Consider the following 26479-nt stretch of genomic DNA (forward strand, 5'->3'; position numbering starts at 1 on the left):
AATTGATGAAATAAGTCCTTCATAAGTACATTTAAAAATCTTCTAAACAGTCAAAAAAAAAAAAAAAAAAAAAAAATAATAAGCAAAGACCAAAAACTCTGGATACTTTTTTTTCCACCAGATTATTAATACATTAAATTCAAAGCCAGCACTGAATCATCTTTTTCTATCTTCTCCGCTGACATGGCAAAATGAGAGGGAGGGAGGAAGAGAAAGTGTAGGAGAGAGGTGCGTCAATTAAGGGGCATGTTCCCCCAAGATTTTTTGGCCTTCTCAATTAATTTTTTTTTTTTGGGGGGGGGGTATTTTCCCTCAAATTTCCGTGAATTGTCGTCACCGGAACGAGAAAAAGGGCGAAGGAGGAGAACAGCATGTCCTTCTCCAAATGAGCTTTTAATAGAGATCAGTTTACTTTATAATAAAGAAAAATAGATAATTTCTGAATGCTTCGTTTAATTAAAAAGCAGTATAAATTCTGGCGGTCTGTTTGCTCTATTAATCAACAATGAATGACGTCAAAGTGTTCAGTTTCAAAAGATTTTATTGAAATAAAAGATGCTAGTGGAAAATTGATCGAGCACATTAAAAAAGATTTGTTAAAATTACGGGAAAAAGAAACAACAAAACAAACTTGGTGATTTCCAAAAATTAAAGCATCCCAACATGAAACACACTTGCCCTTCTCTATTTGCGCGGGGCTACAATGTAGGTGTCGAGGGGCAACCAAGGTCTCATTGTATTTAGAGAGTTATAAGTCAGTGAAAGATACCTCAGCTTTTGAACAAAAGCCTTCGCTAACTAAAAGAAAAAAAAAATATAAATGTAAAATTTACTTTAAATTTGCAAAGTTTTTAATGAAACTTCCAACTTGTACAAGTAACTCTTTTCTGCAAAGTATCGATTGGTAAACCCAGCTGGAGTTATTGAGAAGCGTATATGTGATTTCACCACCGAATGCCAGAAGTCTTCCCATCTTTGGTCATTTCTGTTTGTTCCTTGCTTGTAGTTTTCAAAGTGTGTTTTTATTTCTGCTGTCTTTTTTTTTCTTGATTTTTACTCTGTCTTTTTCTGGGCTTTCTGCCCAGTTTTTTGTGATGAATTATAAATAAAATGATGATGATGAAAGCAAAAACAAAAACTGCATTTTCCTTTTGATTTAATTCATTTTTTATATTCATTTAAATAATATTTTTGCAAAAACAAAAGCCTAGTAAATTTTTTACCATAAAAGATTAAAAGCAAATGCAACACGGGGATCAGCACAAAACCAAAGACTTCTAGCAGTAGGAAAAAATAAGACAAAATACTTAACAGAAAATAAGGCAACTATACTGAAAAAAAGAGAAAACTGAAACCTGATTCCTGAGTTGTCTGAGTAGAACCTTGCTGGGTGTGTCGCTCTTTGCCTGTTCCAGCTGAACTTGGGCGTCTTTTAAAAGAGCTTTAAGCTTTCTCAGTTCTTTCTTTAACTTATGAAGAACAACATCATTTGTGGATTGACTCAACTCAGAAGTCAACTCAAGTAACCGTCGCTCCAATTCATGTTTCTCTCGTACAAGTCCTGTACGTTCTTCATGTTCCGCTTCCAATTGTGCTTCGATTGCTAAAATTATGAGATCAATATAAGGCAAAAAAAAGAAAGAAAACAATAAGTAACAGTGCAATCAAATTGTGGATCTTTTTGAGTTCCATTTGTTTGCTCAATTATTTCAACCTATCTACTGAAGTAAAAAACAAACAAAAGGATGACTAGAAAAAGAAAAGCTGTCATGGCGAAAAGCAACAGACGAGTCTCCCGTCTTCTCGGTCTCACAGGTAACCAGAAATCTCATTCTCAACTTTATTTTGTGAATAGAAGTATGCGTGATACCTGAGGTAAACAAACTGGATCAGGCATTAAATAAAAGTTTTATCCCAAAAATAAATTTAACGGATAGTATGGCTCCATTAAGGTACAAAGTACATATGTAAATTTATCTATGTAGGTAAATTCATTTATCTATGTAGGTAAATTTATCTTTGACCCCCTCCCCAGAAATTTTTGTCCGGTTCGTAAAAACATAACAAAAAGGAATATAAACAATTTTTTGCGTCTTTTGAAGTTTCTTGTACCCCCCCCCCAATAAAGTCCTTTTGTAGCCCTCCCCTCCCGTCCAAAAATCCTGGATGCCGCCCTGATATACATACACACATATATATATATATATATATATATCGTTTTTTTCTGACCACAATGAGGCAATTTTAGACAGAATAGCATCACAATCAGATAAAAGTTTCGAGATATTCATTGGATAAAAGATATATACAAAACAATTTAAAAAAATTACTACTTTCTAGTTGTTGTCTCACAGCCTAAGGCATGCTTCATTATTAGGTACATTATGATCCCATGTACAATTCAGTTCCTACAAATTAAAAACGGACTGAAAAGAAGTTTCCACATGAAAGTAAAAAAAAAAAAAAAAAAAAAAAAAAAAAAAAAAAAAAAAAAAAAAAAAAAAAACTGATCAGGAAATAGAATATATATTAAGGGCACTGCCGTCCTCCAACCCCCTTCTCTTTATTCTAAAGTAACTATGATTGCGTTTTACTGAATGCAAAAAATATAGCCTATTACAAATTGTATTTATTTGTCCACTGCTGTCAAAATGTTTGGAAGCAAGCTTTTTACAATCTGACAGAGAACTTATACTACAGCAAATGCATCTAATAGGCCGCTATCATTCTCAAAGCATTGTGATCAGGGTTGCTAACCGGGGACAAAAAAATCACTATATTTCAGTGAATTTCAGGTTTATTTAGGGATTATCTTCAATAGCCTAGTGATTTATGTTCAAATTTAGTTATTTTTTTTTTGTTTAAGCAATATAAAAAATCACTAGAGATAGTGATAAATTCCTAGGGATGGCAACCCTGATTGTGATAAAAGTGTAAACGCGTGGGCTTAACACTGTGAGGGGCTCCCAGTAGTTATTATTGGTTGCAAGTAATTTTAGTCAAATTAACTAACGAAAAAAGAAACTAGAGGATAAAGATGTTTTTGTTTGCTATTCCACTTAATATTCCATCAAACCCCCGAGTTTTTGGGAGTTTTCCTGAGTTTCTCCAAAAAAGAACTTGATTCTCCGATATCCCCCAGAAAATTATCGTTAAAAGTTAACGATTTTTAATTCGTATTAATTTATGTATTTACGAACGTTAATTTCCCGGGAGATTTTGGAGAACGCAATTTTCTTTTAAAGGAAACTTGGTTAAACCCAAAAAATTCAGGGGTAGTGGAAGCATTGTATTGAATATCAACCAGAATATGAATTCTAATTATTGGATTTTTTCCCAGAGCTCGTCTTGCAACTTACTGTAGCTATTACTTTCTTATTTGCTTCAATTATCTACAATTCCTCCTTTACAGAAAAAAAAATCTGGTATATTTATCTATCAGGATAAACTAACGATCCTCTTATGTCTTTTAGTTGTTTTTTTTTGGGTTGCAGGATTTTTTTTTTCCTTAAAGAAATTATTTATTCTGCCGAAAGAGACTTTGAAATTAGCTGCAATAGGATCTATTGAGTGCTGAGTTTGTCTTGTCTTACCTTTCACTTTTTTCTGCGCCGAGCAACGCACGTCTTCTACCTCATCGTCTTTGGACGTCAGCTCACGTTTATAATCTTTTCGCATATTTTCTATCTGTAGCTCAAGACGCACTTTAGCTGATTCCAAAAGCTGAACTTGACCTATAAACCAAATAAAGAAAATGCTTAAAGCTGTCAATTCAAGGATTTGTAAGGGTTATTTTAAAGTTAGAGGCCTAGTTTCACACAGGTAGGCGGGGTCTTCCCTCTGATTGGTTCAAACGGGGCCCTCGCAAAAAAAAAGAATAAAATTACACCTTTATTTTTACTCCAGCATCATCCCTCGGAGAATTACTTTGGTCCTCCCCCTCCCCTTTTGCAAAAGGTATGTGCAGTTGTGAAGTGAAACAGAAATTCCAAGAAACCAGGATACTTTCTACTGATATACTTGGTAATACGGGACCCAGAGTTCGATCTCAACGGTAAATACCTGCCGTGGGCCAGGAATTTGATTCTGGTGACAAAATTATTCAAAAGTATCTCTACAATAATCAATAACAATATAATAACAAGACAATAACAAGAAGAAGAAGAACGATTACTTCGTCTAAGGACGAAAAGCCAGCGTGGTCTTCTTAGTTGCTGTGGATAAAGGGAGCTTTTAAGATCTTCATTTATATTTTTGAAGACATGTTCCCAGATCTTTCACTTGAAATCTAGGATTCCAGATATTTAATTGTGATAAATCGGGTAATGCGAGGATTACGAATTTGGCAAGATCAGTCACCATTAAGTTTGATCTACTTTTATTTTGTAAAACCTGACAAATGCCCTGACGAAGGTAGGCTGGGTATAAAAGGCTGGAACTATTCCAGTTTTGTTAAATGAACTGGGATCTCCGTTCTGTCATAAGATTTTTCCTCCATATTTTTCAACAGTAGGGATGAGATCCTGCTGCATGCCCTTATAGTGGCGTCTCGATGGACCACACGCTTGAAATTAATTGCGCAAACTACGACTCTTGTTGATATGAGTGAACTGTCAACTGCTAAAAACCATGTAGTGACCAAAATGAGCCAAAGCTTGCACGATGACCCCCCCCTCAACTGGAGGCCCCAGCGACTTCATGTAATCCAGTTTTAAGCCGGGCTTAAGCCCTTCATGTAGACTTCAGAAGAAGTTATCCATCCCTATCCTGCACTGGTGAGATTCATTGCTTTTCTTGAGGCCATAACAATTTAAATGATTTCAATAACATGAAAATTGCGACAAGGAACATTACGCAGTCGAAGAACAAAACTGTCTTACTCGAAAGCTTTGAAGTAAACCTGCTAAGAGCTTGAGAAATTCCCCTCCGAGGGATACGAAATATGAAACTGGATGATACGTATTCTATTTATTTAGGTAGGAAGGATGGGGTACATAGCCAGGGGAGCAAGGATTAAGTTGACTAAGGAATCTTCAAACTTGTGATTGGGTTGGGAAGGTATTAAAATAGAATTCTAAATGCATACATTGTGACCGAAGAATGCAAGGTATCAATCATAGTCGTATATAATCCCTATAGAACCAACTAACGAAGACAGTAGTGACTCAAATAAATTTTACATACATTTGTAGGAAAAAAACAGCAAGATCCCAGGTAGAAACATAGTATTTTTGTTAGTGTACTTTAATGCCCGGGCGGGTACAAACAGGGAGAGATGGCATCGTAGCTTAGGTATATATGGCTTAGAGAAGGGAAATAGCGATGACAACAGATTGCTGCAATTTTGTAGGTGAATAACCAAGATATAAACAATGTGGTATTTGGTCATATAATCGCCCAAAAGCTGACATGGTACTCACATGATGAGACAACGGCTCACCTTATTGACTATGCTTTTGTAAAACAAGGTTCAAGGGTTCAAGGTTCTTTTAATATAACCAAAATATAGAAAATATTAGGTAACTCAAGGCTGAGAGCATAGCTCGAATGCAATTGAGCTACCTTTAAACAACACTAAATATGCACAAAAATTAAAAATTAATAGTTCTCTTAACCAATCTTGGCATAAATAAATAAAAAACAAATCCCGTGCCGTACGATACCATTTCCATCCTCCGCGCACCATTTTGAGATACAATTAAGTTTACAACTTAAAACCAAGTGAGTCATAAGACATCTGGAGGCCTCATGGGCGAACCCCGGAGACCAACCCAATACTAAAGAAAAATAATAAACATCCTTAAAAAAAACAAAAAAAAACCATTTTTTCATATTATTTAGATTTATAACTTTCAATCAGCACTCTTTTCAACTTCCGTCTTATAGCATCTATGCTTACATTAAAATCAATCTCATTTTTCAATCTTCCCCAATGTAGAGGAATCAAATACCTCAGGCAGAAACGCAACTTCTCTGTAACTACCTTAGGAGACCGCAGATTATATTTACCACGGGTTTCAACTTGTGAAGATGAAGGAGAAGAAATAAGACCCATCGATGCAAAATATCTGGGGAGCTTTTCTCGTTTAAGCTTAATCTTAAACATAGCACTTAAAAATTAGATACTTTGCCGAACAGGAAGAATATTATGAAGTGAAACAAGGGTCTCTGTTGTGGATTTTAAGGGGAAGTTTGATGGCGATGGCAGAAAAGGTTTAAGGATACGAACTGCTTTATTTTGGATAATCTGTAAAGGGGTAACGTTACTTTTAAAAGTATTCAAAAAAATAATAGATGCATAATCAAAATGAGATTGCACAAGGAAAAATAAATGGATTTAAGAGCGCAACATGGAAGAAGGTTTTTCAGTCTGCACATTATACCAACTCCACGGGCAGACTTTGCTCTAACCTGATTAATTTGCTCCTTCCATGACAAATTCTCATAAAACACAACTCCCAAATATCTTATCGATACAACCCTTTCAATAACAGACTCAGGTTCATTCTCAGAAAGGGAAACTGATTCTATATCTCGAAACTTGTGACCCGTCCTGCTGTAAACAATAAACTTCGTCTTCTTTCTGTTCAGAAGTAGTCTATTATCAGAGAGCCAAGTAGGCAATCTATCATATGTGGATGTTAAATTGACCACTAGCTCTTCACGAGATTTACCAGAAACGGTTGCTGCATTGTCGTCAGCAAACCGAGTGTCTATAGAAGAAACTCCAGTAGCTGAGCACAAATCATTAATGTTAACTAGGAAAAGCAGAGGTCCTAATACGGATCCCTGGGGAACACCAACCTTATCTGACTGCTGTAAAGAATCAGATCTAACATCATTATATATAAGAATCTGCTGCCTCCCATGAAGATACGATTCAAGTAACCTAAGGCAATTACCACGAATACCAGCATTCGAAAGCTTATACAAAAGAATTTTATGAGAAATGGAATCAAAAGCTTTCTGTATGTCTAAAAATATAGTTGCAGGCGTTTCGCCACGGTCAAGACAATCACTAATATGTTGGACAATAATAGCCATAGGATGATCAGTGCAATGTTCTTTTCTAAATCCAAACTGAAGTTTAGAAATGTAATCAAATTTCTCAAAAAAAAAGAATACATTCTGTTATACAGTGCTCGCTCTACAACCTTTAAAAAAGCAGAGAGTATCGATATAGGACGATAATTGGCAGGAAGCCTCGGGTCATCACCTTTATGTAGTGCCACAATTCTTGCTGATTTAAATGTTGAAGGATAGACACCAGTTACATATATAAGATTAATAATGTGGCATAACACTGGTGATATAACTGGGAATATTTCTTTGACCAAATTAGTCGAAGATCCATCAAGGGCTTCAGATGAACCGTTCTTCATTTTAGATATGATGTGTTTTAGTTCAATTTCAGTGACCGGGGAAAGGAACATGCTTTTATCAAAGGGAGGGGGCATGTGATCTTTAAATAAATCATTATTATTATTTTTTTTGGAGAAACAAGAGATGCATTAGCTGTTTTTTCACCGATGCTTACAAAATGAGCATTGAGCAAGTTCACTATTTCCTGCTCATCGGAAGAAAAAGTACCATCACCACGTAACATTTTATTCGGAAATGAAGATTTCTGAGACCTTCCCAACAGAGAATTGATAAGTCTCCAAGTATGTTTTTGATCCCCAAATGATTTTTCAAAATACCTAGCTTTTGCTTTCCGAATTAACTGTGTCAGGACATTTTTATACTTTTTAAACTCTTCTTTATTTTTAGTAGATGGGAATGACATAGCTATTTTAAATAGCTTATTTTTTATTGAAATAGAGTGTAGAAGCCCGCGTGAGATCCATGGTTTTTTAGGGAGTGTATATTTTTTTATTTTAATGCGCCTCAATGGACATGTTTCATCCGAGCACTCACGGAAATATTTTAAAAACAGATCCGTAGAAATCTCAGGGCATTTACATTCTAGAATTGCAGTCCATTCATTTAAATACAAAAGGTTCCTCAATTTATCCATTCCTTTTTTATCAATTTTTCGAGTTTGTTTAAATTCCGAAGATTTTGGTCTGTGATTAATTCCAACATCGGCAGCTACCACACAATGGTCAGAAACATCTGTAAATATAATATGCGAAAGAGTAACGGGGATAGTAGAAAAAATATTATCAATGAGAGTAGCCGTATCTTCCGTAACCCGGGTCGCAGACCTGCATGATGGTAAAAGTGATTTTGATAGGTTCATGCACAGAAACTCAAGCGATTTATCATGCAAATGATTAGAAATTCCCGGTCTATTTGTCTGAGCTAACAATAAATTAATATTAAAATCACCCATTACCAGAACTTGCTCAGAATTCAAATTAGTCACATCTTCAATGAAGCATTCATAAATTCGCAAAAACTCTTGTAACGAAGCCGATGGTGATCGATAAACAACACAAACAAGAACTTTCCTATTATCAATCACACACTTAATGCAAAGGCTCTCAAAAGTCATCTCTTGGTCATGTTTAGATAGTTGCTTCTTCACAACAAATGGAATATCATCCCGAACAAAAAGTCCAACTCCGCCACCCTGTCTATTTTCCCTATTATCAGATATAAATTTAAATCCATCACAATTCATGAATTCTGCATTTTCATAACGTTTCACATAGGCCTAAGATACTTACCCTGTGGTTACAAAGTAACTGCGAAACAAACTCGTGGCTACTAGCCAAACCTCTGCAGTTAAAAAGTGCTGATCTTAAGTTCCCATCAATTACAGGTGTTCCTAAATCCCCTTCAAATAAAAATCAGTAGCAGGAAGGCTAGCTAAATGATCATCATAAACACCTTTAGCAAAAGGGGGAAAATCATAATAAATACTTTTTAGATCAAGCTGATCACCAAGGCGGCTCCCCAATCTTCCCCCAGACTCCCCACCACTCACGTGTTATATATAAATTTCATCTTTACCTTATGTCCCAGGCAGGCACAACGGAAAAATGGAAATGGCATTGCATCACTAATCAGGCAAATCGGGTAAAAAAGTGGCAAAGAACAAACAAGACCTCGAAACCTGATTTTTTTTCACTAGATCTACTAACATTAGAAAACTAAAAAAAAGATTATACGCAAAAAACGAGGCTGTAGAACCCAACATGTACACAACACTGTGACAGAAGTGGCGAGAAAATCAATCAAAATTTCTATCAAAATACTAATAATAATCACAAGGGACAGCAAAAACTAGCCCATCACTCTTTCCCAGGGTCACAAGGCCGTGGATTTGGATTCAAGCCAAAGCTTCGAGCCCTTCTGTTTAACACGCGTAAACTTTGCGGAATCTGATTCACGTAAATCCTTTGCTTTCGCAAGAAGTTCATTTCGAGTAGCGTTTAGCTTGGGGGGAAGATCCAAGCACACGCGAATGCCGCTCCCTTTCAATTTACGAACTGAGTTGAGAATCCTCTGAATGTTCTGTTCGTTTACAACCGAGATAAATACAGGTGCAGGACGAGGCCTTCCATTAGTAACGTTATCGTGACCTGACAGACGAGACGGAGCATTGGAACCACTGAGCATGCGGTAGCACTTCGTAATCTGAATGGGGTCGCTTATCTCCATTGTAACAGATAAAAAAAATTTCACATTTTCTACAACTGTTTGAGACGGCCGCTCAGTAGGCATGCCATGAATTAACAAATTCAATTTGCGGTCCTTGACATCACTTTCCAGTACCTGATTCTCCAGTTGATCTCACCTTAATTTTTAATCCTCCAACTCCTTTTCCAGTTGCCCAATTTTTATATCTCGATCGGAGGCATCCTTTTTTAGCGTAGCTATTTCCCCCGTAAGGGGCTGAATGGACTTGTTGATGTCTTTTTGAGAACGGATTGCAGCATCAAGTTTTTCCGTTAAAATCTTCGCTGCTTCATCAAAGTTCTTTTGTGATGCTGCCATAATGATTGCAATAAAGCCACTTCCTTATTGATTTAATGCAGCATGTAATCAAGCACAGGTAAACAGTAAATCTCCGGGCGAGCCAAAAACCGGCTAGCTATTTCACTTTGCAGTGCGACCTAGATTGATTAATAAAATCCAGTCAAACCAGTCCAATTAGTTTTATCCTTTTTAGACTAAATGGTCTTCACACCACGAACACGAATGAAAGATTATGACCATACTGGACATTAGGGCATATAGGAAAGCCGTAATTGATGTTAAAAGCAAGGACCATCATTCAGTAGCGACTAGAGTTAATTTAAAGCTGAAGTTCAGGAGGAGTGACCATCTTCCGGGTATATATGATGCCGATAGACTCCAAGCTAGAAATTACTAGGAAACTTCCGAGAAGAATTGGTTAAGAAACTTAAGAGTTGAGAATTTGATAATGCAACACATGTATCGAATAATTTTAGGAAAATAGCTTGCGAAATAGCAGAAGATTTCTTAGAAATTTAGAAACGGAGTTAGGAATATTAGTGAAGATGCTCTAAGCTTGGCAGGAGAGAGAAGGTTTGTGTAAAATATTTCTGAGTGACAGATCTTAAAAGAGCAAGAGGAAAGTAAGGGAAGTAAATAAGGCGTTAAAGTATGAATTTTGGAAATGTGAAATAGAACCAATGGATAAAATTGTCGAGAGTCTAGAAAATGCCACTAAACGGCATATTAGTAAAATGTTGCATTGACATTCTAAAAAATTGAGACAAAATTGTTAGAAATTAAAGAGAAAACAGTAAAAAACAATTTCAGACGATTTAGAAGCAAAGGAAGATCTCTTGTACAGGGGGGATTTTCAGACAGTAGCTTAAGGATTAAAATAATGAGGCTGAAAGGTGGCAAAATCAGAGCTAAGATACTGAATATTATTAATTACGATTTCGAAAAAGAGGAAGTGTGTAGTGAAATTTTGTCCAAAGGAACTGTCAAGCGATTAAATGCTCGTTTGCCACGTATCAAACGATAAAACAGGGATATGTGGTTCGATCCAACTTTCTAGGACAAAAATAAAAGAAGCGGTAGGATGTCCAGGACACGTTTTATGGACGAAGGATGACATTGCTAAAGAAAAAGCAAGTCGTCCTCATCTGGAGTTGGAAGAGGTCCATAAGAAAGGATTTAAAGCAAATTAGATTTTCAAGGAAGGGGCTAAAGGGTTAAGTTTTGAATAGGCTAAAGTCAATCCGGAAGGGGGGGGGGTTAAAATTTGCCCCCCCAATTTTTTCGTGACTTGTAAAAATATAACAAAAAAGCAAATAACAACCTTCTTGAAAGTTTTTTATTGTACCTTCCCCCAAACAAACATTTTGGATGCACCCTTAGTTAGAGTGTAGGAGGAGCGTGTGCAGTTATGTTGCCCTCAGGTAGATTGGTGCTGCAACAAGGGATAGTAGCGAGGAAACGACAACAAGAATTTTCATAAGAAGGTGGGGCAATAATAACAGACGAATCTAATTTGATATATTTGAATAAGAAGAGCCAAAAAATTCCGGAAAATTTGGAATTCAGGAGAATAGGACCCAAGGCTCCCCCTTCGTGTCTCTATGGTAGTAGCAGTAGAATTTTGAAAAAAGGAAATAAAACGGAAACAGATTTAAACCATTTACTCACAAGCACCGTTTACATGATACCGTGAAATAGAACAAGAAACAATATTTACCAAAGACACATTAGCAAAGGCCTAAAAGGAAATAATTAAATCGCGGCTTTAAAATATGGTGACACAGATCACCGGTACTAAAGACACCCAAACGTTCTGCCTTGAAAATGTTAATAAGAAAAACATGATATGAATATAAAATCACGGCAAAAAAATAGTTAGCGTAATTTCTATCAGAAACACCATATGACATAATATGTGACTAAAAAGCTTTATAGGTCATGGTTAATCAGAAATACAATAACAAAAAATAATAAAAATAACACAAATTCAAATCCAAATTACTTTATAAATAAAGAAGAAAACAATTTAGAAAAGAAAAGAACGTTGCGATCTTTAGAAAACCTGCTCAGCAGAAAATCGGATGAAGTCTGAATTGCACTGAGAAAAGCTGCCAAAAGGAAAACACGAGTGGAACAAATTTGCGCGGAAGAAAAAAAGCCACCCCTGTGCTTACATGCCTAGCTTAGACCCTATAGGCCTAATAATATCTAAAACAAATTTATTTTCACACTTACACAAAGGTCCGCCCTCAACCTTTTTGAGGGGGGAGGGACTTTTTAAAAATGTATAATGTCATTAGTTGTTTGTTTTTTTCTGAGGCGGGGTCATTTGGGAGATTTAGAAATAATATTAAGAATCTCAGGGGGATTTCTTTTTATCCTCAAATGATAAACGACGAATTGATTCGAAAAAGAAATGGCAAGTTAATTGGCATTTCAATACGGAATAATTATTATTGTTATAATAATAAGTGACACAGTTGGTTAACAGTGCGAAGTTATTAGCAAGAATGGTAATTCCCCAAAAGTAGGGGTTATATAGGTTACAATCCTTCAAACCTCATAACGCGGTCTCAGGCCCTTTTCTAATTAGGCCGAAAGTATGTTACCGATACAAGACTTCAGTTATATTCTGTACTAAGCAGTTGTATAGATATTTGTAACGAGGGAAGGCTGAGTATACAGATTGGAGCTGTGACAACCTTGTATGATATTTGTGGGTTCCTGTTCCTTTATAAGTTGCTCATCTCTAATCCCAGAAGGAAAATCCCGGTTGCACAACCTAACAGAAAAGTTGGAGTGAAACTTTTATGTGTTCACCTAACTAGAGTCATGACTTAAGAGCAGGGTTGCAGCATGACCTTGAGGAATGGTACCCAAGAAACTACAGCCTAGTTTAAAGATATAGTTTACACCAAATTTGGAGCAATGAATATATTTTCTTGTTTTTATTTTGCTAGGCATGTAGAAGGTCGTCTAGCCTCCACTCGCTATGTTATTTTACAAAAGGCTTCCCTACCAACTTAATATAAAATATTTTCAGGCATCATTACATGATGAGATCGAGATAGTAAGGCTGTGAGTCCTAGTACAGGAAATCAACTCCTCTTTATAGGAGGGAATCTACAATACCCAAAAACCAAAATGGGCCACAAAATAAAATTGATCAAAATGGGCCACGATTTGTAAAAATCTTCCATATAGCCGAAGGACCAGGGACTTCTTGCTGTCGAGTTATAAGCTGCCTCAGGCACTTTTCGAAGACCTAAGGAGTTGTTTGTCTCGTACCTGGACTGATGCCAATGTTCACTTTGATAAAGGTTCTAATGCTATCATGATCAAAATAATAAGAAAATTACAACCAGGAATTTATTGGGTGTTGGAAGACTATTGGCATTTTGACATTCGAAATAGAATTTTCAAGATTTTCGAAAACTCTTCCATCAGGGCCAGGAAGCATAAAATTTGGCAATTTAGAACACATACATTTAGGTAGGAAGGACAAGTTATTTAGGCAGGGAATAAGAGCCACGATGAACAAGGAAGTCTTGTTTAGGCTGGGAAGGAATCAACAATATAGTTTTGGTTGCACACTTTACGACCAAAAGGTGTAGAGTATCAATCGTAATGATATGTACACATCATTACGTAGAGCCGAGTAAAGGATGCAGCAGTAACCCTGGTGAGCCCATTCAGCTGCAATGCGAAAAAAGAAGAAGATGAAGACAAGATCCCTTGCAGAAATAGCGCATTTTTATAGGTAATTTTAACATCAAAGTAAGTACATATAAAAATAGATAGTATTGTGAGACAGCTACATTTTGTGAGTGCAACAGCCTAGTAGTGGCCATAAGGTATTTGGTCAAATTGGCCTAAAAATTGACATAAATGTGTAGCTAATATTAATGAGTGCTATTACATCAAAGTAAGTACATATAAAGATAGATAATATTGTGAGACAGCTACATTTTGAGAGTGCAACAGCCTAGTAGCGGCCATAAGGTATTTGGTCATATTGGCCTACAAATTGACATAAATGTGTAGATAATATTAGTGAGTGCTATTATATCAAAGCAAGTACATATGAAGATAGATAGTATTGTGAGACAGCTACATTTTGTGAGTGCAACAGCCTAGTAGTGGCCATAAGGTATTTGGTCAAATTGGCCTACAAATTGACATAAATGTGTAGATAATATTAGTGAGTGCTATTATATCAAAGCAAGTACATATGAAGATAGATAGTATTGTGAGACAGCTACATTTTGTGAGTGCAACAGCCTAGAAGCGGCCATAAGGTATTTGGTCATATTGGCCTACAAATTGACATAAATGTGTAGATAATATTAGTGAGTGCTATTACATCAAAGTAAGTACATATAAAGATAGATAGTATTGTGAGACAGCTACATTTTATGAGTGCAACAGCCTAGTAGTGGCCATAAGGTATTTGGTCAAATTGGCCTACAAATTGACATAAATGTGTAGATAATATTAGTGAGTGCTATTATATCAAAGTAAGTACATATGAAGATAGATAGTATTGTGAGACAGCTACATTTTGTGAGTGCAACAGCCTAGTAGCGGCCATAAGGTATTTGGTCATATTGGCCTACAAATTGACATAAATGTGTAGCTAATATTAATGAGTGCTATTACATCAAAGTAAGTACATATAAAGATAGATAATATTGTGAGACAGCTACATTTTGAGAGTGCAACAGCCTAGTAGCGGCCATAAGGTATTAGGTCATATTGGCCTACAAATTGACATAAATGTGTAGATAATATTAGTGAGTGCTATTATATCAAAGCAAGTACATATGAAGATAGATAGTATTGTGAGACAGCTACATTTTGTGAGTGCAACAGCCTAGTAGTGGCCATAAGGTATTTGGTCAAATTGGCCTACAAATTGACATATATGTGTAGATAATATTAGTGAGTGCTATTATATCAAAGCAAGTACATATGAAGATAGATAGTATTGTGAGACAGCTACATTTTGTGAGTGCAACAGCCTAGTAGCGGCCATAAGGTATTTGGTCATATTGGCCTACAAATTGACATAAATGTGTAGATAATATTAGTGAGTGCTATTACATCAAAGTAAGTACATATAAGGATAGATAGTATTGTGAGACAGCTACATTTTGTGAGTGCAACAACCTAGTAGTGGCCATAAGGTATTTGGTCAAATTGGCCTACAAATTGACATAAATGTGTAGATAATATTAGTGAGTGCTATTATATCAAAGCAAGTACATATGAAGATAGATAGTATTGTGAGACAGCTACATTTTGTGAGTGCAACAGCCTAGTAGCGGCCATAAGGTATTTGGTCATATTGGCCTACAAATTGACATAAATGTGTAGCTAATATTAATGAGTGCTATTACATCAAAGTAAGTACATATAAAGATAGATAATATTGTGAGACAGCTACATTTTGAGAGTGCAACAGCCTAGTAGCGGCCATAAGGTATTTGGTCATATTGGCCTACAAATTGACATAAATGTGTAGATAATATTAGTGAGTGCTATTATATCAAAGCAAGTACATATGAAGATAGATAGTATTGTGAGACAGCTACATTTTGTGAGTGCAACAGCCTAGTAGTGGCCATAAGGTATTTGGTCAAATTGGCCTACAAATTGACATAAATGTGTAGATAATATTAGTGAGTGCTATTATATCAAAGCAAGTACATATGAAGATAGATAGTATTGTGAGACAGCTACATTTTGTGAGTGCAACAGCCTAGTAGCGGCCATAAGGTATTTGGTCATATTGGCCTACAAATTGACATAAATGTGTAGATAATATTAGTGAGTGCTATTACATCAAAGTAAGTACATATAAAGATAGATAGTATTGTGAGACAGCTACATTTTGTGAGTGCAACAGCCTAGTAGTGGCCATAAGGTATTTGGTCAAATTGGCCTACAAATTGACATAAATGTGTAGATAATATTAGTGAGTGCTATTATATCAAAGCAAGTACATATGAAGATAGATAGTATTGTGAGACAGCTACATTTTGTGAGTGCAACAGCCTAGTAGCGGCCATAAGGTATTTGGTCATATTGGCCTACAAATTGACATAAATGTGTAGATAATATTAGTGAGTGCTATTATATCAAAGCAAGTACATATGAAGATAGATAGTATTGTGAGACAGCTACATTTTGTGAGTGCAACAGCCTAGTAGTGGCCATAAGGTATTTGGTCAAATTGGCCTATAAATTGAGATAAATGTTAAGATAATATTAGTGATTGCTATTATTGAAACAAAAGTAAGCCTTATTTTCTAGTATTAGTAGAATGAATGTAAACGTGAAACTTAAGATGAGTAGCTGCTTACTAGGTACTAATGATATTGTTAGACCTCTGGGTGCGAATCTGAGAAAGCATTTCAAGGTCAGTGGGGTACGAAGTTGGAGACTTTTGAACTTCTTAAACCAGATATCCAAAATTGGAGGTCCGAAAACTAAATAAACGAATACACGGGGAAAGGGCTGTATCCAGGATTTTCTTTCGGAGGGGGAAGCGCCACAAGAAAACTTCAAAAGAAGCATCACAAATTTGTTTATATTCATTTTGTCGAGTTTTACGAGCGGACACACATTTCGGGGACGGGGGTCAAACCGCCTACCCCCCACCCTAAATACGGCCTTGCTTGGGTCTACTCTTGGGAACGCCAGGTAGGCATAACATAGCCAAGTTCAAACAGAGCTTCATAGGCACCTTTCCTAGGAGCTGCAAACCGTATGCAGCTGACGTCCCCTCCCTAAAACTTAGCCTCTCAGAAGACAATTATAGATTAAAGTTTACGGAAACAACTTTTTTTCTTTAAATTCCATTGGTACAAATATTCTGTTTGTTATGTAACAGCATGCGCCAGATTTAGCATTTACTTATTTTTGGCAATATTTATTTACTTCAATTTCCAGTTAAAGGAATACTGTTTGTTTCCCATAACGAATAGCATCACGGTTTAAAAAAGTTTAACAACAGGAGTGTACCCTAATATTATGAATAAGACACGAAATATTTGATCATGTTTTTGTTTCTAAGTATATATATATATTAAAAAAAATAAATAAAAAAAAAAAAATAAATTGTAATACTTCATAATGTGTCACTAAAAAAAGAAACAAATTAACGTGCACGGGAGAAAAAAAAATATTATTTTAGACTATAAAGTTTTCTATGCCAAATTAACTCATTTAACTTTTATTTAAGAATTTTCTTGGGAAAGGGAAAATAAGCCCTTAAAGGGAAATTCACCTACTAGCTCCCCATCCTTTGTTCTATCATGTCTTAAGAACGCTGGCCACGACGAAATAATAATGATAATAATAATAAGATAGAAAAGATTACCAGCCAAGTCATCGAGCTCTTCTTCTTGATCTTTGACTTTGTTCTCAAGTTCAAGTTTAGATCTTCTTAAAGAAGCCACTTCTGGGTCAGATTTCTCATCAGCAGACAATGATTCGACTTCTCGTTGCAGTGCTGACAAACGCTCTCCCCGCATTTCTAGTTCAAGCTGGACGGACTGAAATAAACATGTTTAAAAGTTATCCACTTGAATTAACCCTCTTTTGCCCAGTGATGATGGTACAAAAACCACGAGGGCACCACATAGGCTATGGCCCTGGTTATCGCAAACTATGCGATTTAGCTAATATTTTATGACTGTAAGCAAGTTTTGGATACGGAAAACTCTTATTCTTTTTCTAATTCTGTGTTCTTTAGTATTTGGGGACGTTTATTTTTTTTTTTTTTTGGGGGGGGGGGGGTAAGGGGGGCCAGCTGTCCACCGATGATCCGGAGATTTTTTTAAATAGTAAATACTCCTTGACTATCCTGATGTGGACCCCTCTTAACCCCCTCCTATATAAATTCCAGAGATATGTCCCTGTTAATATTGATCCATGCATTTAGAAGTAGTAAATGAGCTATTTACTGTTTTGAATGGTTACGTAGTTCCAAGCGGATCAGTCAGTCATTCTTTTTAATTCAGTGTATACCTTTTTATCTATGGTTAAATCGACAATAAATTTTCCAGACAGGAATTGCTCGCCTCTAATGAAACTAGATTCATTGTTAATGGCATCCGGTCAGGTGGGCTAGAGATGACGTATTTCCATGACATCCAGAATATTCAACATAATGAATATTTAAATTTTTTATTGATGAAAGGTAAATTGGCAATTCTTTTTTTGTAGGGCTGAATAAATAAGTATCCAGTTTGCAAAATGGAACATGTTGAACAACTGTTAAATATACTTTTTTGCAAACCATGCATATTCACCATGTCCCTATCCAGGAGCAGGCGGAGGGGTACCCGGTTTGAACCCCCCCCCCCGAATAAATAGCGGGTCGTACAAACTTCAAATAGAAATAAATCCTTTTAATAGACAGTGATAAATTTCACAAAAAATAATAGATATTTCGGTCAAATACGTAGTGACCGTTATCAGTAGTAATGCTAAAATAAAACAATTTAAAAACAATAGACTGTACAAAACAAAACAACTACGTATTGCTTAATAACCTAATATTCTCAAAGCAAAACCGGAAGTCTCCTTGACTTTCCTCATTCCAGCATTATTAGAACTAACCATTGGACAATATGGACAATAACCAATTGGACAATAACCAATGTGTAGTTAATCACATTGGGTGAAATGAACTTAACTCTATCTGACTATAATAAATTATCGTAAATAGGTTTCAGACCAAATTCACCCGTGTCTCTATTTAAAGCCATTTTCTTGATTAATTTTTTTTCAATAGTTTCTCGAAAATTTTGCTTTAAGCCCCGGTCCCTAGAAATCAAAGATAAATTATCAAACAAAATAAAATGACACGGAAAATCAAAAATATGTTTCGATAGGGCTGAAGTGAAATCTTAAGGTTTGGAATTTTTCTTTAAAGCCGACGAAATAGAGTCTTGATGCTGTAGTTATTTCGTTTCCAAATTCTGGTTAGTACGTCCCGCATATGAGCTTCCGCAAATACATGGGATTTGATAGCCCCTACTTTGCTGCCCCCATGAAGTTCAATCCTCCCAGAACTCAAAAATCTACCCAAAGTATTATTAATATTCTAAAGCTACATCTAAACAATTAATTTGTAAAATTCTTTCAAGTTTTTCACTTAGCCGTGGCGCATATAATACGTAAAATTATCTACGTTAATTGTAATACATGTACAATACATGTTCAGGGGAAGAATATTTTTACCCCCCCCCCCCCCCAACAAACAAACCTGTGTGCGGTCATAAAATAAAAAGTAAATTCTTCGGCTTCAATATCTCTTACTTGAAAATTTAACCTAAGATCTTTGCTATTATTGGATGATATTGTTGACTTAAAGAAATCAATAAAATATGTTAAATTTCTTTTCAACCCCACACTACGCAAACAGTTTTTTGTCAAAGTTTTGGTAAAAATCTTCGAGCTGCAATATAGAGCGAAGTATTTCGCAAGCATCATAATCATAGGGCTGTTTCACTGAATGAATCGAATTGTCAAATCGACAGCCAGACAATAAAAATCTAATTTGATTAAACAATTCAATCGTAGAATTTAATCTAGCTTATCATTCAGGTTTTCACATTGTTGATCGATTCCATAATTGTAAATTGGCTATGTTTCCTCGGAGTAAGATTATGGATTTTGGATTGATAGATAGTCAAAAAACAAAATTTAGAACTGAGAAACGTGCACAAATATATACTAAATAAATTGCTACTATAGCCAGTTTTACATCTTCTTTATTCATGCTATCTAATTATAATATGTCTAAAAACCTTAGCTAATCTAGGTTGTGACAATCTATAAGCTTCTTTCATATTACGACACTCCAGATAATCTACGCTGTGGAACGAATATACTTATAGCCAGCTTAGTGGAGCCAATTTCTAGAAATGGAGGGGGTGGGTGCGAGAGTTCTTTTAAAAGAAGATGCAAAAATTATGTTTTGAAAATATAAGGCATGGAGGCACTTTCTTTTGTTTTTTAATAACAATTTAGTAATGGTATATGACAAACAGTAATGACAACACAGTATCTTACTAACTCAGGGGAAGGGGCGATGGCCCAACATCCCATAATTGGCGCCACTGTGCCAACAAACACTACTTCAAGCAGCAACAGATCGATTTTCTCGACACATTTAAAAATTAAATTAAGTTGTTTTTTTTACTTTATAAGCAAAATACTTTATTAGTTCTACCTTAGGTCTTCTGCCATAGGAATAACGCATGGACGGATAATAGATAGACATATATATTAACAAATAAACTAACATCATTTTTATACAATCCTAATAATGGGGTTAATGCCAGATTTGCCTCAAACTCAATTTGACAAACCTGTCATGACTTTTTCTACAATTAGCCATGACTTGATGCCCACAACTATTCGATTTTAATTCAAACCTTAGTTTGAATTAAAATCGAACAGTCGTGGGCATCAAGCCATGGCTAATTGTAGAAGCCAAGACAGATTTGTCAAATTGAGTGAGAGGCAAATCTGGCATTAACTTAATGTTTTTGTTGTTACCATTTTTTAATGACGGAGTATCAACTGGTGGATTTATAAATAATTACTCGCAGGTCCAAAAGGATGTCAGGGGCAACAGTTTCATAAAGAGTTCATTATCCATTCTATAGCGAAGAGCTTAGCCTACAACTGGTTTCCAAAGCTGACAATTCACCTGTAGTGTTATTTTACACAATTAAAACTGCAGTCAATTCACCAAAATCCATTCATACCAAGAATAGTAAAATATTAAAAATCCGCTTTCACTATTTTTCACCTATCTTTGAGATTTCCGCCTCACAACCAACATAAGGTATGATACTGATTATCATCCTGTTATGGAACCGGTACATAAATTCATATTTAACCAAACCACCAAGCAAGCGGAGCATTATACCTGGATCTGTGCAAAACTCCGTTTTCAAGGTTAGATTACTCATTGTTTGAGAAAATCTATCAAATTCGTACCCCATCCCCACAAACGAATTATAGCAATTCAAAGGGAAGATGTCCTAAAACAAAACAAAGAGTGAACAGGTTATTAGTATATATATATATATATATATATATATATATATATATATATATATATATATATATATATATATATATATATATATATATATATTTATATATTATATATATATATATATATATATATATATATATATATATATATTATATATATTATATATATTTTATATATATATATATATATATATATATATATATATATATATATATATATATATATATATATATATATATATATATATATATATATATATATATATATATATATATATATATATATAACGAAAAGAGAAATCACCAATGCAACAGCATTAACACATAAAAAAAAAGAGACAGAAGGGGAAAAGGAAGACTGTTTTCCTAAATTAGTGATTAATATAGACCAGCACTTGAATGAGGCCTTAACCCTACTCATCCATACAATCACATAGGTCAAACAGCATAGCCATACACAATCAACCATAAAGAATAATCCATGGACAGGCAGTCATGTCGTCAATAAGTATAGATCGTCATTTACCAAACAATAAAAACAGCAAAGACAAATAATTCAGAATTTCAGAATGAATGAAATTTCAGAATGAATGAAATTTCAGAATGAATGAAATTTCAGAATGAATGAAATTCAGTTGCCTCTGAATTTCAGAGGCAACAACCCAACACAAGGGCTCATCAGGAGAATACACTTGCCTATAGGGTTTCGGCATATATCTATATATATATATAAATAAGTTGTCTGTGTGTGTGTGGGTCTGTCTGTCAGATGACGTCATGTTTGTGTGTCGACTGACGTCATGTTTTCAACTGACGAAATTACAGACCGGGACATCGGGACACAAATGACGACCGGGACACCGGCACATAGGGAATATAAATGACGACACTCAAAGAGAAAGCGACCGGGACAAAAGGAATGTTCGATTAGCAATCACCATCAACAAAGCACCGGGACACAAATGACGACCGGGACACAGGGAGTATAAATGACGACCAGGACATAAGTAAAAAAAACTAAAAAAACTAAAAAAAGGTAAAAACTACAAAAAAACTAAAAAGAAAAAAAAACAACTAAAAACTAATAAAAAAACTAAAAAAGCTAAAAAACTAAAAAAACTAAAAAAGAAAAAAAATAAAAAAGGAAAAAATGAAAAATAAAGGAGAAAAACAAAACTAAAAAAAACGAATGTATATACAGACCGGGAAACCGGGATACAAATGACGACCGGGACACAGGGAATATAAATGACGACCGGGACACAGGGACACAACTACAACGGGGACGCCAGGGGGCACAGGGGGATATAAATGACGACCGGGACACCGGGACACAAGGAATATAAATGACGCCCGGGACACTCAAAGAGAAATCACAGACTGGGACACCGGGACACAAATGACGACCGGGACACAGGGAATATAAATCACGACCTGGACACAGGGACACAACTACAACGGGGACGCCAGGGGGCACAGGGGGGTAAATAAATGACGTCGGCGACACAGGGAATGGTCGATTAGCAATCACCATCAACAAAGCTCAAGGGCAATCATTAGAATCATGAGGTATAGATCTGAATACGGATTGTTTTCCCATGGATCATTATATGTTGCATGTTCAAGAGTCGGTAAACCTGACAATCTATTTATATGCACAGACAATGGGACAGCAAAGAATCTTGTATATTCGCAAGTTTTACGTAGTTAAAAACATATATATATATATATATATATATATATATATATATATATATATATATATATATATATATATATATATATATATATATATATATATATATATATATATATATATATATATATATATATATATATATATATATATATATATATATATATATATATATATATATATATATATATATATATATATATATATATATATATATATATATATATATATATATATATATATGTTGGGGTGGCGCGAAGCGCCACCCCAACAGCTAGTATATTTATATATATATAAATGTTTTACTATGCTCATGTAGAAGGCAATTTTTTGAGAATAAGCCCCCTTCCCCCAGAAAAAAATAAGAACGTTTTTACACTTCCTTAGAAAATCCAATTAAATGGCCTAATACCAGCGACAGATTAAACAAGAGAACATCAACCGATAAAAAAAAAAAAAAAAAAAAAAAAAAAAAAAAAAAAAAAAAAAAAAAAAAAAAAAAAAAAAATCTCAACAAGGAACACGTCGAGACCCCAATTTTCATAGGTCTGAAGGCACTATTCACATGTAAGACATACACAAGAAGTCATTTAGGTGGAATGGTATTTTTTCGGGGAAAGAGGGGGAGAGGAATGAAGCAGAGGAAGCTATTCCGAAGGGGGCTTAAAAGTCGGGAGTCGGCACATTTATTAAAAAAAGGCACACGAGAAAATATGAAATAAAAAAAAGATAAAAGTTGAGTAAGGCATGATATCCCCATTTATAAGCGCTATATTGAATAGAAAAGATAGGAACAAGTCTATAAGAAAAAAAAATAAAAAACGCGCGCCACAGCGACGCGTGGCAGAGGTCAGTCCGTGTGCCGGCTGACACCCCACGTGTTGCTGGGGTGCGCAGCATCGCAGCAACGCGTGGAAGGGGGGGGGAGGGTCCGGGGGGACTAGCTGACACTCCATGTGCTGCTGGGGAGTGTAGCTGACCGCAGCGTGCAGCGGTCAGCTAGTATATATATATATATATATATATATATATATATATATATATATATATATATATATATATATATATATATATATATATTACCAGTTAATCATGTGCATGTTGAAAAGGAGGAGTCAAGGACTTTCAGAAATCACGCACACAAGATGGCGCGTGCAAGGCGTGCCGGAACTGTTCGGCATGCGTGACTTACACCAGGTGGCGGGAAGTGGGTGACCCCTCGGTTAGGTTCCAGAATTGTGGATAACAATTAAACATATTATAAAATCAATTAGGCCAGTCGCTTTAAAATTATACCATTGCAATGTAAGGCACGATTTACATTGTAAAACAATTTTTCAAATATGGTAAGATTTGAAATCTGATGTCTTACTGGCATTATTTAAAAGTGAAAGGCCTGTCACCATATAATTCTGTCCAATAAACAATCAAGTTATTGACATTCTGATCAACCGCGAGCAATATATCTTGGAATTAAGAATATATTCTTTGGATTCGAAATGGAGTTATTAATTCCTGGGCTAGAGAGTTAAATTGATCACTGCTAGTAAACATATTTTCCCTAGGTACCTTAGATTTATTTTGAAATAGTTATATACTATCTAGACATGTTTACTAAGAATCTTGTGTGCACTAGGAAATAAAAGACTAATTAAAATGAAAAAAAAATTGCAAAAAAGGGAAAAGTTTTGTATTGATGCACAAAAACAAGACAAGAACAGGGGATCAGAGCTGACGATACGTGCCGAAACGGGAAGATCCAAGCGGTCATTTGTCCCCTTCGGAAGACCACAAATACACAAAGGTGGAGACTTGTTCCTATTTATTCGGAAGTAAATTGAAACGGAGAAAATATTTTAAACCTCCCCAACATTCGACAAAAACCTTTACAGGCATTGGCCAGAAAAAAAAAAATATGTGGACAGCCAAACATGGGAAGATAGAGGTAAGTTACAAAAAGGAAAACAAACAGAAATGTTAGAATATCGATGCTGGGTCAAAGCCGTAAGTGAAGCAGACACCAAGAACATACCTAGGAGGAAAAGGAGGTAATGCGTTTGAACCCCTCCTTGCGATATTTTTATCCAACCCATAAAATACTAAAGAAAATGCACACACACAAATTTTTGATGCGTTTTATAAAGTTTTACAACTAAACCCCTTCCCCAGCAACAATTCTGGATACCCCCTTGGTAGACACGCACAAAGTTTGAATAAGACTACAAATAGGCAAATTGTTTAGGAAATATAATACATTTGTTAACATTTGCAAAAATCCTGATATTTCGGGAGCCGATGGGGGGGGGCAGGCATAGACAATCATGCCCCATGTACGTACTTGTAATCAAGTAGCTCTATTACCAAAAATGGGACTTATTTTCTGACAAATTGTATATAGAATAAACTTATTAAAAGCTAGCCCCCTAGAAAATTGGGGAAACTTAGATAATAAGTAAATCGTTTAACTACTATATAAGAAACTTCAAATTTGTTCCACACGGCTATAACGCTAAGTGTGTTATTATTCGTACTTTGTTGACATAAAAATGAAAGCATTACAAAGGTTTCTTAGAATCAACAGTAGACAGGCGTGAAATCAAATTTGGATTACAAATTTTGACTGATGAACCATGACACAAAAAAAGCATGAGGATAATGATGATAGATATTTGGCAATTCTGACTTTTATAGAAATGTCGAACCAAATAGGAAGAACCACAATTTCAGAATTGATTTCAGTCAACCGTCATTCCGGTCTGCACAAATTCCGTAGGTGCCTTTAAGGCAGGGGGGATTTGAGGAGTGGCAGAACATATATATTAGAAATAATTTCTGTCTGTTCCAAGTTTCATTTCTTCGTTTACAGTGATTTTTACGCATTTTCATTTTCGCTTCCCGCAAGAATTAATTTCCAGTTATTCCAAGATTTGAGTCTGTTTAATTTTTTAAAAGCTCCTTAGTTTTAAAAGCTCTTTAATTTTATGTTGAAACATTCCAACAAAAGGATTACTTAGAGACGAATAATATAATAGAAATCAAATAGAACAGCTAATCAAAAGGATGCAACAAATAGAAACAATTGAAGAATGTAACATAGCTATAACCAAGGCCGTATCCAGCGGAGGGGGGTGTTGGGTATTTGACCCCGAAATGTTTTTCTGACTCGTAAAAGACGTAACAAAAATGAATATAAGCAGATTTGGATGTGTTTTTTAAAAGTTTTTTTCTCGTAACACCCTTCCCCCAAGCAACTCAACTGCTTGACAAACTTCTCCAAACTTTCTTTTTTCAGTTGTCATACTTTATTTATCTGCAATCTGCCCGATTCTAAAAAAAAAAAAAAGAAAAAAAAGAAGCTAATAGCTCAAATGGCACTTGTGACGAGGTTGGAAGAGCCAAGAGCTCATATGGCATGAGTTCTAGCAAAATTCTAAGAATCAATAGATCGATTTAAAAGGAAAATCAGAGGCTTAATGACGGTTAGAATTTAAAATAAGAGCTATGAGACACGAGGTCCTTGTAAATATCAAAATTCATTAAGATCCGATCATCCACTCGCAAGTTAAAAATACCTAATTTTTTCTAACTTTCCTCTCCCTTCAGCCCCCCAGATGGTCGAATCGGGGAAAACAACTTCATCAAGTCAATTTGTCCAGGTCCCTGACACGCCTATCAATTGACATCGTCCTAGCACGCCCAGATGCACAGAACTCACCAAAGCACTGGACCCCCCTAACTCCCCCAAAGAGAGCGAATCCAGTCCGGTTACGACAA

At 35.4% G+C, this 26479-nt stretch overlaps 1 protein-coding gene across 1 annotated transcript in view; it reads right to left on the reverse strand.

Moving 5' to 3' along the window:
• The window catches only part of LOC136026030 (unconventional myosin-XVIIIa-like), a 381572-nt gene that overhangs the window by 18578 nt on the left and 336515 nt on the right, over window positions 1-26479 (reverse strand). The window contains exons 26-28 of the mRNA XM_065702187.1: window positions 17312-17486; window positions 3594-3734; window positions 1356-1603 (exon numbers count right to left, since the gene is read on the reverse strand). Coding sequence (XP_065558259.1) covers window positions 1356-1603; window positions 3594-3734; window positions 17312-17486 — 564 coding nt within the window. The remainder of the gene's footprint in view (window positions 1-1355; window positions 1604-3593; window positions 3735-17311; window positions 17487-26479) is intronic.

This window comes from Artemia franciscana, chromosome 4 (assembly GCF_032884065.1).
Source record: "Artemia franciscana chromosome 4, ASM3288406v1, whole genome shotgun sequence".
NCBI lineage: Eukaryota > Metazoa > Arthropoda > Branchiopoda > Anostraca > Artemiidae > Artemia > Artemia franciscana.